Here is a 14,993-nt window from a genome sequence, read left to right as displayed (position 1 = left end):
GGTGTTCTGTATCGTCTCCGCCAGTTCTTCTCCCCCATACAAATGCTGTCCATAAACAGGGGCCTTGTCTGCCCTCGTATGGAGTATGCATCACATGTGTTGGGGGGCTCCACTCACACAGATCTCTTAGTCACTTAAAGGCTCTTCGTCTCATCAACTCCCCTCCTCTTATCGACAGTCATCTACCTCTTAAATTCTGCCGCCATGTTGCCTCTCTATCTTCTATCGATATTTTCATGCTGACTGCTCTTCTGAACTTGCTAACTGCATGCCTTGATCCCCTCCCCCTGCTGCACTCGACTTTCTACTCTAGCTTATCCCTATACTGTCCAAACCCCTCATGCAAGAGTTAACCAGCATCTTCACTCTTTCATCCTTTACACTGGTAAACTCTGAAACAGCCTTCCTTTGTCTGCATTTCCTCCTGCCTATGACTTGACCTCTTTCAAGAAGAGTGTATCAAGACACCTCTCCACTGGTCCATTTGACCGTATTGGCTATTCGGCGGCGACTCGGAGACAAGAACTGTTTTGACTTAACTTGGTTCCTCTTCTCTATTTCGGGAAAAATTAATACTGGCTGTCGTTTTGAGCCAAATGTCCTAACGTGGTACCTGCTGGTAGAAAAAAAAATGTATCTACCCTTTGCTGGTAAGGTTTTGAGGTTTGCGTCTGTGTGGTGTGTGTGACCACTGAGGGGCGAATGTGCCGCGGGCCAGTCTCCTGAGCAGCCCAAACAGGAAAAACACAGCTTGGAGGTTTCATATTTTTTCACAAACCTTAAAACCTTACCAGCAAAGGGTAAATACATTTTGTTCCAATTTGTTGTAAAAAAAAAAAGAAGAAAAAAAAAAAAAAATCCAAGGGACCCAAACTTTTTGCATATAATGAACCTTGTTCATTGTATGAGGTGAAATATTCACCATGTCCAATAATTTCCAATTATAATATGTGTGTGTATATATATATATATATATATATATATATATATATATATATATATATATATATATATATATATATATATATATATATATATATATATATATATATATATATATATTATTCAAATGTCCCAGGGTTAATAGACGAGTTCGCACACCTCCTGCCCTCTCCCCGTACCCTTCCCATCCTTATGTGCTTGCCTAACCCCAGCCCTTCATTCAGGTGACCTTTTAGACATGCAACATTGTGTCAGCACAGACTTTAAAGGAGAATATAAAACTCCATTAGGTTCATAAGCCTCCACGGTGCAGTGTTTAGCAGGCCTATCTACTAAGCCATTGGTCCCTATTGGGCTGGTCAGTAAATAGGCACCAGGGGAAACGGGAAAGGTAAACTGTTGGTAACAGATGTCACACCCTGGGACACTGGCCCAGTGTCCCAGGGTAATGAGTTACTTCCTGCCAGACTCACAGGTCAATGCGACAGAGATGAGCAGTGAGGCCATGCTCAGCTTAGTGTATGCCCCCAGCTAAACCATTTGTATGTTCAGGCCCCCCAAAACATTGAAAACCTACGATCTGTAGCTTAAATTCAGCGTCATAGCAATGCCTTAATTACTTTTCGACTATGGGTTCAAACTCAGTGAGCACTTTACAGTAGAAAATGTTGAGGAATATGCCAGCATTTTTTTTTTTTTTTTTTTTTTTTTTTTTTTTTTACGTCGTTTGCCTGTTGCGCCGGTAGGCATCTTCCTGGTGGGGCCTGATGGTCGGCCCAAGGCTTCTTCCAGTTGGGGCCTGATGGTCGGCCCAGCCCGTTCTGGCGCAGGCGAGTGTTTATAGTGGCGCCATCTTGCATTGGCTCATGCTGCCCCCCGGAACTCATTCTTGATTCGCTTGGACGGCTTCCTCTAGAGTCCGGGTTGATGGGTGGTCTTCAGGACAGCATGTGGGTAGTTTTAAGCCACTCGGCGGTGACTGAAAAATCCGAGTGGTAGCGTGGGGATTCGAACCCGCGTCGTCCATCACGCGGTGAATGTGAGCCCAGTACGCTACCAGTTCGGCCACCGCCTACCCTAATCTAAGTTTGACCAGATGAACCGTTTGGTTTGTTGATACAAAGTAGCTATTTACTGAGCCGTGTACAGCCTTGGTTTTTGTCTTGCCATCAGTATTATATGGTGATGGTTTACTATCCAATTTATGCACATTAAAAGATATTTTGAGTAATTGTGTAATAACATCCCAACCATCCTTATTCAGGAACAACGTGGATTTCACCACAGAAATTCTGGTTTGAATAACAAAACTCCACTTCAATTTGCAGTATTTATTAAATCAAAAATCTTAACAAGTTTTATCATGTGCAGTTGAATTCTGTACAGTTACATGGTCACCATTTTGACTGGATAGCATTTTCTTTTTCAAAATAAAAAAATTAAGAAACATGCAGTAACTTATGACAGGGCGGTCCAACTGACACCATGGGCCTTCAGTACTAAATTTGAAATTTGTCAATGGCCACAAGTTGAATCATGTATATACTGTACATGAATGCATATATACATATATATATTTTTTAAACCGAAGACCTATACTAAGGCTTAAAAAAATAATATATGGTCTTTTAGAGATACAAAAGTCTTAGGAAGGGCTAGCAAGTAATCTAGTATTATTTCATATACTGCATAGCCTTAGAATTGCAATTACTTTAATGTTTATAGAATGAATCAATATATTAACATCAGAGTTTGCACACCATGAAAAATCAACCCACAAACCCATTGTTGGACCACTCTGGCCTATATTTTTCTGTTCTTGAATATAAGTTAAATAATATTTCTAAAGAGGGTGTCTATATGATATCCTTTTTAGCTTGAGGCTTTGGCAGCTTCACGAGGAAAACTTGGCCTGAAGTCGGTGGCTGTGACCTATTGAACAATGCCTGATGTATAGCACTGATGTTAGGGGTAACTGGTGCATGCCTCTTCATGACGGGATTGGTTGTTGTTGGCTTCACCACACTGCTGCTGCCACCACTGTTTGTGTCAGACCAAAGACAACTATAGAAAAAATCAGGAAACAATGTTCCAACATGATATAAGCATAAAATAATAGTACTTGTGACATTTCATTATGTGTATTTGCTGAGAATGGCACACCTAGTTTTGTGATTTATCAATATGATTAATATTTATTATTATTGCTTTACTATTGTAACTATGAATATGGTCATTATTACTATTGCACTTCACACTGTGAATCAATTTCAAGTATTTAATGAATCCATCCACTCAATACATAAGAGGTATGTGACACACTCACAACCCTAGTATCTGAAAAAAGTCACATTGTGCAGCTGGGAGGCTGACCATTTACATTTATTTAGCATGAAAACAATGGGAAGACACACTTACTCTCAGATATAGTACCCAGTGCGCCCTCTATCGTCCCATGAAAAAGAAAAATAATGTTAATAAACTATGAAGCTAAGCTTCACTCTCCTGAGCAAATTTATAAACTACAATTACTCTTAAATCACACTCAGGTAAATTTTATATGTATCAGACTATGCCAAGAGAAAAACTTTAGGGCAGGGTTAATGAATGTCATTTGTATTTTGTTGCTAATCTTCATCCAAAATATGCCTGTCCATCACATCACTCATCAAGGAAGATGTTCGAGGTGATAGGAAATAACCTCATGAAGCATTTCCTTTCCATGATCCTATCTTCGCTTTGAACACCTGGAGTAGTCAGTCTATCTAAGACTCCAATGTCCTGTTTCCTCAAAGGGGTGGCAACAACAGAAGGATCTCTAACTTTCCCTCTTTCACTATTCCCACTCAACATGATCAGCTATCAACTTTCTCCAAAACTTGTCCACTTTATTGATCCATTTCACTGGTGGTCTCTGACAGCCCTTCCCTCAAGCCTGCTCTCATAATTATTTCTTAACAAGGTCATCCTCATTCATTCTCATCACACGTCCAAACCATCTCAGAGCACTATGCTTTACCCATTCAACCTCTCACAATCGACACCCTCTGCTATTACATCCATGCTGACAAACTGAATGCACCTTGTATGCTACAGTTCATTTTCACTTGAGTGTATTTGGAACTGCTTTGCTTCATTTCACATCCACATCTCTTATGCTTATGACTAAGTTAGGAGGATAGTACATTTCCTTATATCCCTTTTTACCCCCATGCTCACAGTTCTTTCTTTTCAGCATGCTGGCATAATGTCCTAGAGGATCTGGGTTAAGTCCCGTCCACTGCTACAAGCTGCCAATTTTCAGTCATTGCTGAGTGTGGCTGAAGACAACCCACATGCTGTCCTGATGAGCACCTATCAACCAGGACTCTAGCAAAACTCTCTCTCAAGAAGAAGTAAAGCTCCAGGGGGCAGCATGAGTGAAGCAAGGGGCTGGGGCCCATTATATATATATATATATATATATATATATATATATATATATATATATATATATAATATATATATATATATATATATATATATATATATATATATATAATGAACAATTTCCTCTACTATAATAATAATAATGACAGTGCAATGCTTTTGTTCATTCTACAACACAAGACATGCTGCATTGTGTATGATTTGTTTGTTTCCATTTTCATGTATAATATGATACCTGGCGCTTATTCCCTTTTTAGACAACTGCTACATCAGAAAACCATTTCTATGTACAGTAAATACCTGTTCTGTGTTGTTGATTCACATGGAACAGATAATGGCTGTCTTAGGCCAATTTTAAGAGGGGCAGCATAAAGATCAGAAATTTTAATATACACCAAGTGTTTCTGTGTATGTATCCCCCTGTTAATATTAAGGGCCTATTGTAATCTAATCTAGTATTTCTTCCTACACTGGGGTGGCAGCCTCCCAGCAGGGCACTCCATGCACCCCAAATGGTGCCTTGTAACATTTAGTTTGCTAAAGTTTTGAATTGAAGGAAATATAAGTGCCACCTCACCTTGCAGCCTTCAAGACTGACTTAGTCTCTGTTTTGGGGGGTTGCAGAGGAGCAGGAAGAACTGGAACCTTTTTGCACACCGATACACACATTGGTTGCCCATCCAGCTGGCGGTTATTGAACACTTCCACTGACCTGTGAAAGTAATGCTATTAGCAATGCTATATGTATGGTAGTTAAACAGAAAATTGTTAAAGAAATATTTATCAAGAATATAATCATAGCATAATTATGAGATAGATAAACAAAGCACAGTACTTGTGAGCGTCCTCTTCATTCAGGAAGATGGCTTCTGCCACGCCTTCCCTCACCATACGTGCAGAGATGATGGTACCAATTGTGCCAAAGAGCTCTTCCATGTCTTCAACACTTACACAGTGATGCAAGTTTGTCACAAGTACCTAAAACAATTCAAAGGAAAATCATCAGCTGGCATTTCTTTTACCCAGGGTGAGGAATCAAAATAGCCTCTTATCAATGGCAAAATAATAATTACAATAACTTAAATGAAATTCCTTAAACAATGACAAGGGTTGTCACCCTACAAAACTGAGTAGTTAGTGAAATTTAAATTAGTTGGACAAAAAATGTAAGGAGAAAATAGCCTTAGAGGTGTGGTTCCTCCAAAACTGGAGTTATGAGGTGGGTAAAGGGAATGTGTGAAGCCCTCTGTCATAATTGTTGAGTCAATAGATGAAAAAAAAAATAATAATAATAATAATAATAAATATGATGAATTTCCTCTATGTAAGTACCTATCAACCCAGACTCTAGAGAAACTCTCAAGAGGACGAAGTGGGGCTCTGAGGCAGCATGAACCACTAAAAATTACTTGCCTATGCCACTAACAGGCTGAGGTCGACCAACAGGCCCCATTCTGAAGCCTGCATTTACCATATTTTGGTTTGAGGACACCAGTCCATTTAAATAACCTTCAGGATTCCGGGCAAATTTCTATTTCATATTTGTGACATTTTTAGTACCCCTTTCATGTACATACAGGCCTTTCTTATACTCACAGGAATAACCCCCTATATCCCCTATGCCATGCCATTAGTATCAATTTGGGGTCAAATAATATCCGTAATTTCCAGATTATTTGAACAGAAGGTAATGCAACTCAAAGCTGTAGGCTACAACTAGTTTATATTTAGGTTAGCACACTTACCCTCGTTCCCTGCATCTGGCTGGTTCGTTGGGGTTGATCAAGGCGAGCCATTAGCCCTGAGGATATTGCAGCTATTTTCTTGGGATGGCGCATGGGCTCAATTTGTTTTTCCTCGTAGATAGGCCTGCAAAACAGTATTTTGAGTGAGGCAATCAACAATTTTTTTTTACCATCATCTCAATTGTCTATGTAATAGATGGATGAAATACTTTCACAGTAATAAAAAAAGGTGGCCTCACTGATGCCACAATGTGAGGAATCAGGAATAACAACTTTGTGGATAAAACAACAAGCTCCCCAATTTAAATCAATGGAAAATAAGAGGCATTACACCAAGCCCACCCTCAAGTAATAAAATATATTGTTACCTCTTCTTGGCAGGCACTCTGACAGCCAGTCTTTCAGGTCCTGTGTCTGGAAGCCTTGCAGGAACTGGTCTTGCTATAGGGGGACGAGGTGGGTGTCTGGCAGGATAATCCCAGTCATCACTGTAGGTTGGGCTGGGCTCCTATAAACAAAGACAAATTCTTCTTTAGAAAAGAAAATTACAAGGAAGGTGCATGTCACTGAACTATGCTGGGCACCAAACCTGGCAGACAATTCGGTGAAGACCAATAGCCCACCTGTTCCCTAGGTTCATTTTGACCAATGCCAGCCATATGTGACATGAGAGAGAGAGAGGAGTCATGTACACATGCTGCTCCCACATCTCTCTTTATTAGGATAGGAATATATTTGGAAGGAAGACTGGATGACATAGAAAAGAAAATCAAAGTTGAGATGGGGAAATGCAGGTATTTGGTGGAACAAAAATTGCTGTAAGAAAAAACATGCGGTTACCTTTATGCAGTATACACAGTATATTCCAATGGCTGTACATACCCTCACTTCTGTACTAAGAAAAGTGGAAAATACCAACCTTATAATTGTTAGAAGTGGTTATTTCCAGCCTAGTTGGATGAACCTCCTCCATATCAGGGGACTTCCTAGGGCGGTGCATCAGTGACACTGGAGGTCTGGCCTGCATCATTCCTGCTGAACGCATTCCACTCCTCTCCCGGCTCAAAGAGGCATATGATGGTACTGTGGCGGCCCTGGACATGGGAACGCGTGTGGCATGCTTCACTGGCTGGGCCCTTACTTGTGCTCTGAAACTGTAGGAATTACCATGATGTATGACTAAATAGAAGACTGCCCAGAGACTATAAATCAGGCACAGGAAATTCAACCAAATACATTAAAAGTACAATTGAGTTACTTAGAAAGAGAATTTGCCAAAGTGAATAAATGAATAAGAAAGAGTATAGGCCTCAGCTATCACCAACTGCATAGGAAGAAGCACCATGTTAAGCTTATCAACACTCATGGGTGCCCTTAAAAGTAAACGCTCTCTATGCTGAAATTGAGTGCTGTGAAGGAAAGCATACAAAATATACATACAAGGGGATGCAGGCCACAACAGTGATACTTAGTACCTAAGGACTTATAAGTAAGAGGCAAAAAAGTAAGAACATTGCCAATCCGTCTCCACAATGAATGACGATCAGACCAAGGATCTCCTAGTTGTGAGCTGAGTGTTTTCAATATAGTAAGATAAAAATTCCAAATAAATAATAAAACAACAAACCTATTGAAGCTCTGATTGTATGGGCTTTGCATTTCTGCCTTCTCATTTTTAATAGTGACCACATGAGGGTTGCTGGGTATGGGGTGATAACGGCCACTTGTGATATTTCTCCTCTGCGTAGACTGAAGTCCTGAGGTCAGTTGGCGACGAATTGGAGGACCTGGAGGCTTTGTGCTGTTCACTTCACCCGCCACAGTCCGAATTAGTGCTGTACCTCTCATGCGAGTCTTGCCTGTTAAATCTATAAAATAAAAGTTTTCTTGATGTAACATAATTATCAAATTCATAACATCAGTGTATAACAATAAGTAAAGTATGAACAATTTTATGAATGTTAACTTACGTGAAGGTTGGTTTTCATTATGCATGATCTTCTCAGGATTCCAGACTGGTGGGGACTGCAAAGGTAAGGTAAAGAGTAAAGATGAGGGATACGCTACAGCTGCGCGTGGCCTCGGTGCACGCGCAGGACTGCAAAGAAAGCAAAATTGAAAGAAAAGTACTCCATACATATATTTGTTGGGAGTTGAAAGTCTGAGTGAAAAGATCAGCTAATGAAATAGAACAGTTACAGTGATATTAAAGTCAAATGAAGGAAAAAAACATTTTTTTTTCTTGGTTGGAAGATAAAAAAAAAAATCACAAGAATGATTAAATGTTAACCCCTTCCCTTCGGCGATGCCAACGTAAATGCATTTGCTATAGTGAGCTTTTTCATGTTTATAGCTTTCCTCTGAGCTGTGACTTTTACATTAAAAGGATAAATCAATAGCAGTAGATATGGTAAGTTAACAAATAGTTAAATGAAAAATTCAAACTGATTGAAACCACAGATGTATGATACTATAAAAAAAGAAGCAAAAAATTATTAACACATTATACTATCAGGCAGAACCATGTAATCCCTTTATGAACTTGGATTAAAAAACTCACCTTCAACGGGACAGTTTTCTTCCTCATTTTGTTGATGCGGTCCCGAGCATCGCCTTGTTTGGCAAGCTCAGCCAGGCGATCCCGCGCATCCCTCATACGAAGCCTCTTTTTGTGGATTATTTTGTTCCTCACATCCCCAAACCCCTGCAACAGGTAGTGTAATCAGCGACGGAAAGTTATTATGACACACCGCTTATTCCCATGCAATACATATGAGGCTACACTTTAATCTGTAAAGACTTAAAAATAATTACAAAACCTGTTATAGTTACCCCAGAGGGAGTAGTGCGGTCAGAGTATCCTGGCTTGTTGAGGCGTCCTTTCATTGGCACCCAGCCCTTGCCCCCACCATCATTGACCCTTGAATAAGAGAAAAAAAATTACATATTCAGAATCTCATGCTGATACTGTAGGTGTATATATGAACTAGCCAAGTCAAACCACATCATAGCTAAATCTTCCTTATTAGGAGAAACAGTTTGTAAGTCAAAATGTTATATTACATGCCAGGGGTTCCCAACCAATGGGTCACAACCCTCTGAGGGGTTGAAAGATTGGCTGTGGGGGCACAAAGCCTTGCTAGAAAGAGACGACTTGGGAGAATGTTTTTCACAGCTTTCCATTTTGAGATTATTTTCAATGCTTTTACATATTCTGCTAGTGAGTGCTGACAGAGAACATCAGGGTATCTTTTGGGGAATGTCAGGGCTGGTTAACCCCTTCAACACGAAGACGCGTATACTGCGTCCTTGCGTGCCCCGTACCATATCCAAGGGCGCGTATACTGCGTCCTGGCTCGCTTTAGCCAATATGAGTTATTTTATCTCTAGATTTATGCTTAAATCTCAAAATTATCAATTATTTATGTTTCTTTATGTGCACTATTTTATTCTGCATGTTTTCATATATAATATACATGCTGATTATGTTGAGTTTATGGCTGAAAAGTTGTTATATTCAATAGCGACATTTGAAATTTGGCACGCGCGGCGATCCCGGATACGGTGCGGGGCGCTGTTTTGGCCCAGCCGTAGTGAAGGGGTTAAGAATGAGAATGTCTAAATGTATAAAATAAATTGCTGATAACAGGGGGATGTGGGTTTCAAGATTTGGGGAAAAGCATCATAAGTAGAGAAATGGGAACCCCTGTTTTTATATATATATATATATATATATATATATATATATATATATATATATATATATATATATATATATATATATATATATATATATATATATATATATATATATATACACTGTACAATAAGATTTATATTTTGATGAATATAGCAGGACCTCACCAATCATGTTGAACAGGTGCCTGAAAAATGTTGTTATTAATGAAAATGTATTTGTGACACTGAAATACACAGGAGTTTTACCTTTTTCCCCATCTGAAACTTTCAACTTTTTTTTTGCTGAAATAAAAACAATCCTAATAGGTGTACCTAACAATCACCAAATGGGGGGGGTACAAACTTGGCGGAGGGACTTTTTGGGCAGCCATAGCCGGTAGCAGGCTAAAGAGTAGCCTATCCACGAGACATCCTAGAGTTAAATCAAAGTATGTGCTTATCTTTGTATTCATTCATACACACACTGGTAATATTTCTGTGGTGTCTGATTCACTTGTTTGAGTGAAATTCTGTTGTGATAATCAGGCACCAATTCGGGTCACTAGTAAAAATGAAACAGGTAATGTAAGTTTTGCCTCTACAAAATATACAAAGATAAATATGAAAGCTCATGAAGTCACAATAAGTGACATCACCTGCTTTACGCAGTAAAAATATGCTATTTCAGGCCTCTGGCCTTGGAGCTACAGCCTCAATGTTGCCCGATTGTCGTACTTAGCCGATTATATTTCCCGACTTCCTACCCCCAAACTGTTTTCTGGGCTCCAATAAGGAAACTAATTTATAATTATCGTTAAAAGAGTTAAATTTTGATGTTTCTTGGCAATAATTAGGCATCAGAAACAGGTAAATACTATGCTCTGAGTACGACAATCTGGCAATGGTGGCAAAAAATAATACTCATAATTTCAGTTAGTTTTTGGTTATAAGGATTCTTTACGAAATACAATTATAATGCTACCTCCTCTACCTTAGGAAACGTCCTGAATCCTGGATTGGCTATGGTGATGTTAGGTACACCTATTGAATCAGGATGAGTAGTTAATATGAAACTAACCCTAAAGGATTAAAAGAGGTGTTTGGTATGGGGGTTTCTTCATGGCTGCAACTGTGGGTAACACTTGCCCCATCCTACACTGCCTCCTCTTGCCTGGCTTACCCACTTTCAGCAACACACCATGAAGCCCATGAAAGCCGATCTTACTACTGCTGGCTATAAAGGCAAAACTATTACAAAGTAGCACACACACAACCTCAAACCAACGTTTGTGCTAGTGGGTCACCTGGCCACAACTACCGTTTAACGTTGATGAGGTTTCAGGCCCCACTACGCTGCCAGCACAATGCTCTGCAGGGCCGTCAACATCATTACAATGATGTTAGCATTGAAAGTTGTCCTTGATTCTCATGTTTGTAACGTCATAGGATTTAGTGAATAAGCGAGTCTCCAGTGTTTTCTTGAAGGTTGCTAGATTGCCATTGTTCTTAACATCCTCAGGTTACCCAATATAGAGCTGTGGGGCACACTTCTCAAATGCTCTGAAGCCCAGTTCCAGATTGACTCTGGGCTCATAGAGTATATACTGTTCTGCACTGTGTCTTGGTGACATACTAGTGTCCAGATTTAAGTCCTGTAATTAATCTCTCATATATCCAGGTTTACCAAGTCGTGTTGCTTGATAGGTCAAGACTTATTTTGTAGACTATACCTGCCTTAATTGGTAGCCAGTGTAAGTCTATAAGTACTGGTGTTATTCTCACATGTGGAGGCAGACCCTTTATTAGCATTGCAGCTCTGTTCATGACAAGTTATAGTTTCCTCAGTAGGTATGTAGATAGGCCATAATAAAGTGAATTACAGTACTCTAGCTTAGTAGTTACATGATTATATACAAGCATCTTCATGGTCTTATCATCCAAGTATTTCTAGACAAATGAAATATTTCTTAGATGGTACCCTGTTGTTCTCATCACATGGTTAATTTGTTCTTTGAATGATAGAGTACAATCAATTATCACACCTGAGTCTTTGATTGCCCTTTTGACTACCAGTGTTATCATTAATGTGAAATATGGAGATATCTAGCCTGAAATAATTTTTCTTATTATCATGGATAAGACCTATTAATGTAATGTCTGCCACCTCTAAATAGAATATAAAATTTAATATTATGGTTAAAGGGCAAAAACACAACCCCTCTAACCATATTATGAAAACACACTAACCTATCCTCACCCAAGTAAACCTAAATGCTGCAGCAAGGACTGACACTTGCATAGGTATATTAGTTTTGGTTAGGTTGTTACGTTTTTTTTAGCCATGTATGCCTTTGTATTATAGAGGCATGTATTTTCACCCTTTAACCATAGCATGAAGGTGTATGTCGTATTTTAAGGTGGTGGAGCAAAACTGAAGACTAATCCATAATGACATAACTGTCATATGTGTGGTGAACTGCCCAGTTAATATATATATATATATATATATATATATATATATATATATATATATATATATATATATATATATATATATATATATATATATATATATATATATATATATATATATATATATAACAGCCAAAATCACATGAAAACTCACCAGATGTAGTTTTGTAAGTCACTGTGAGATGAATTAATTTGTAGAAATTCACTCTTATTACTAGGCTAGTTAGTGCCCTGGCCTCTATTGGGGTAAAATGATGGAATGCCTCTTTACTATCACAGTCAGCAATCATTCTCAGCACACCCCTGAAATCAGTTTCTTCACCCCAAGTTAATTGAGCAAGACTGCACTAGTTGCATTATTGTCCCAGAAACAGCTGGGAGAGTGAGAACCCTTATCAACACCTGAGGACACTATTTTAGTGCTACCAAGGCTGGAATACAGCTGCCAGCTATGGTCCCCACATAAGATCCAGGACATTGTTACTCTAGAGGGCCCTCAGGGAACATTTAGCACCAGGATCCAGGGAGCACAACACCTCAGTTACTGGGAAAGCCCCTGATACCTCAGGACATACACCCTGCGTAGGAGATGGGAGAGATACATAGTCATCTATGTATGGACAATCCTGGAGGGCCTAACTACTCATAAGGGTGCCTCATATCTGTGCATCTCTCTCAAGGTTGCATATTTTTACTTTTTAGCTTCTTTTGTTGCCTTGATTTAACCGTCACTAAAATATTTTTAAATCTTTACCCATAGGGTGGTAGATTTCTGGAATGCATAACCAGGGGAGGTAGTATGCAGCAGTAGTTTAAATGTGTTCAAAAAGAGGTTAGATAAGTTTATGGATGAAAAGATTTGGTAGGAAGTAGTAGGTGGGATACAGGGTAGTTGACGAGTGGAATAGGCTGGGTAGCCGTGTAGTAGCTGGATGTTTACTTGTTTACTTGCCTATTTACTTGTAGGTCTTGCAAGGCAATGCCTAAGAGCAAGATGACCAAGATGATTCAGGGGCTGAGGAACCTCCCATATCAAAATAGGCTGAAACATCTAAACTTACATTCACTAGAAAGACGAAGAGTGCGGGGTGATCTGATAGAAGTATTCAAATGGGTCAAGGGTTACAACAAAGGAGATATAAGTAAAGTACTGAGAATTAGCCAGCAGGATAGAACTCGCAGTAATGGATTTAAATTAAAAAGTATAGATTTAGGAGAGATATAGGCAAGCATTGGTTTAGTAATAGGGTGGTGGGCGAATGGAATAGACTCAGCAATCACATAGTTAGTACAGTACAGGGATGATAGCTTGTTTTGAGAGTAGACTGGATAGCTACATGGACGAAGACGACAGGTGGCAGTGAGGTGTGGGTGCAGTAAGGTGACAGGGTACTGGTGCGTGCCTAGTTAGTACCGCTGGTTTAACGAGGATCAAGCCTCTACCTGTAACCCCTGTAACTACACCTCACCCATCGTGAGTAGTGGGGGGGATTCTGGAGCTGCCCTGTGTAGGCCACCCGGCCTCTTGCAGTTTCCCTATGTTCTTATGTTAATAGTGATCCAACACTCTCCGAGACCAATGTCCCTGTGTTGCAGGATAGCTACATGGACGAAGACGACAGGTGGCAGTGAGGTGTGGGTGCAGTAAGGTGACAGGGTACTGGTGCGTGCCTAGTTAGTACCGCTGGTTTAACGAGGATCAAGCCTCTACCTGTAACCCCTGTAACTACACCTCACCCATCGTGAGTAGTGGGGGGGATTCTGGAGCTGCCCTGTGTAGGCCACCCGGCCTCTTGCAGTTTCCCTATGTTCTTATGTTAATAGTGATCCAACACTCTCCGAGACCAATGTCCCTGTGTTGCAGGTCCACTTGGTCCGGTAATGCAACACAGGGACATTGGTCTCGGAGAGTATTGGATCTATCCTGCCTTGCAAGACCTACAAGTAAACAAGCAAGATTACTGCATTCAAGAGATTATATTATAGACTTGGGGAGGCGGATGATAGGTGCTACACTGCCACTCGCGGTAGGTAAACAGTGGCTGCCAAGTATAGGCCAGTGGGCTTTTTGCGGAACCCTTACGTTCATATGTTCAGGTTGTCAAATCTGTTTTATCAAGGTGTTGACACAAGGGCTGCGGACGACACTTTCGGGTAGTTTATTCCACTTGTTCATTATGTGAGGGGCACACACGAACGCAAAGGAGGAAACCAGAGGAAGAAAAGGAAATCAGAGGAAGAAAAAGCAAACCAAAGGAAGAAAAGAAGACAAATATATATCATGAACCACCATTGCTTAGGAAGACCAGCGGTGAATATAATCCTCTGTATCTCTTCCCACACGTTGTCCCGCCTCACAGACCACTCTTCTAATTACTCCGTGCGGCCTTAACATTACGGCTGAACACTCCATGGCTCTCACTTCGTCCCCTGCTGCCTGCCGAAGCGTATTTTGCGGCGCTGGATTAGGTCGTCAAGGCTCACGTCCGCCATGCTGCTTGTTTGGCTCCCGCAGTGTTGCCAGACGACGGGCCTTTACTTCTCCTACTGTCCTTTATTATCTGTAGTTTCGCCTGTAAAATATCATCGCAAGAAAATGTCTCTGGGTCGCATTTTTAAACATTTTTTGAAGGAAGTCAACGCTAACATCTCAGCCACCGCCTTCCCCAGGTTTAATTGGCTATAGGTTGTCACTTTTATTTCTAGCCATGATTATATATAGAGGCA

At 40.1% G+C, this 14,993-nt stretch overlaps 1 protein-coding gene across 2 annotated transcripts; it reads right to left on the bottom strand.

The window, feature by feature from the left end:
• Positions 1 to 2,258: 2,258 nt before the first annotated feature.
• LOC126998750 (uncharacterized) lies at positions 2,259 to 14,847 on the bottom strand. 2 transcript variants are annotated; one of them, XM_050860752.1, is made up of 12 exons: positions 14,689 to 14,847; positions 8,949 to 9,036; positions 8,677 to 8,820; positions 8,087 to 8,141; positions 7,744 to 7,984; positions 7,036 to 7,270; positions 6,485 to 6,624; positions 6,117 to 6,240; positions 5,207 to 5,349; positions 4,949 to 5,083; positions 3,361 to 3,387; positions 2,834 to 2,982 (listed from the first exon to the last, which is right to left on the bottom strand). In XM_050860752.1, the coding sequence occupies exons 1-11, from the start codon at positions 14,757 to 14,759 to the stop codon at positions 3,363 to 3,365; spliced, it is 1,401 nt and encodes a 466-aa protein (XP_050716709.1). In that variant the 5' UTR covers positions 14,760 to 14,847; the 3' UTR covers positions 2,834 to 2,982; positions 3,361 to 3,362. The 2 variants fall into 2 exon arrangements, with proteins under 2 accessions (XP_050716708.1, XP_050716709.1); XM_050860751.1 differs by lacking the exon at positions 3,361 to 3,387 and having other exon boundaries at positions 2,259 to 2,982.
• Positions 14,848 to 14,993: the final 146 nt, after the last annotated feature.

The sequence above is a fragment of the Eriocheir sinensis genome, chromosome 15, assembly GCF_024679095.1.
Source record: "Eriocheir sinensis breed Jianghai 21 chromosome 15, ASM2467909v1, whole genome shotgun sequence".
NCBI classification, from domain to species: Eukaryota; Metazoa; Arthropoda; class Malacostraca; order Decapoda; family Varunidae; genus Eriocheir; species Eriocheir sinensis.
Note: the sequence above shows the minus strand (reverse complement) of the source record. Positions and strands in the feature narration are given on the sequence as shown.

Excerpts from the sequence above, each read along its gene's own strand:
- LOC126998750 (XM_050860751.1), bottom strand. The coding sequence starts at position 14,759 with ATGGCGGACGTGAGCCTTGACGACCTAATCCAGCGCCGCAAAATACGC. Across the intron at positions 8,142-8,676 it reads AGAAAACTGTCCCGTTGAAG|TCCCCACCAGTCTGGAATCC; the intron begins GTGAGTTTTTTA and ends TTACCTTTGCAG. Across the intron at positions 6,241-6,484 it reads AGAGTGCCTGCCAAGAAGAG|GCCTATCTACGAGGAAAAAC; the intron begins GTAACAATATAT and ends ACTGTTTTGCAG.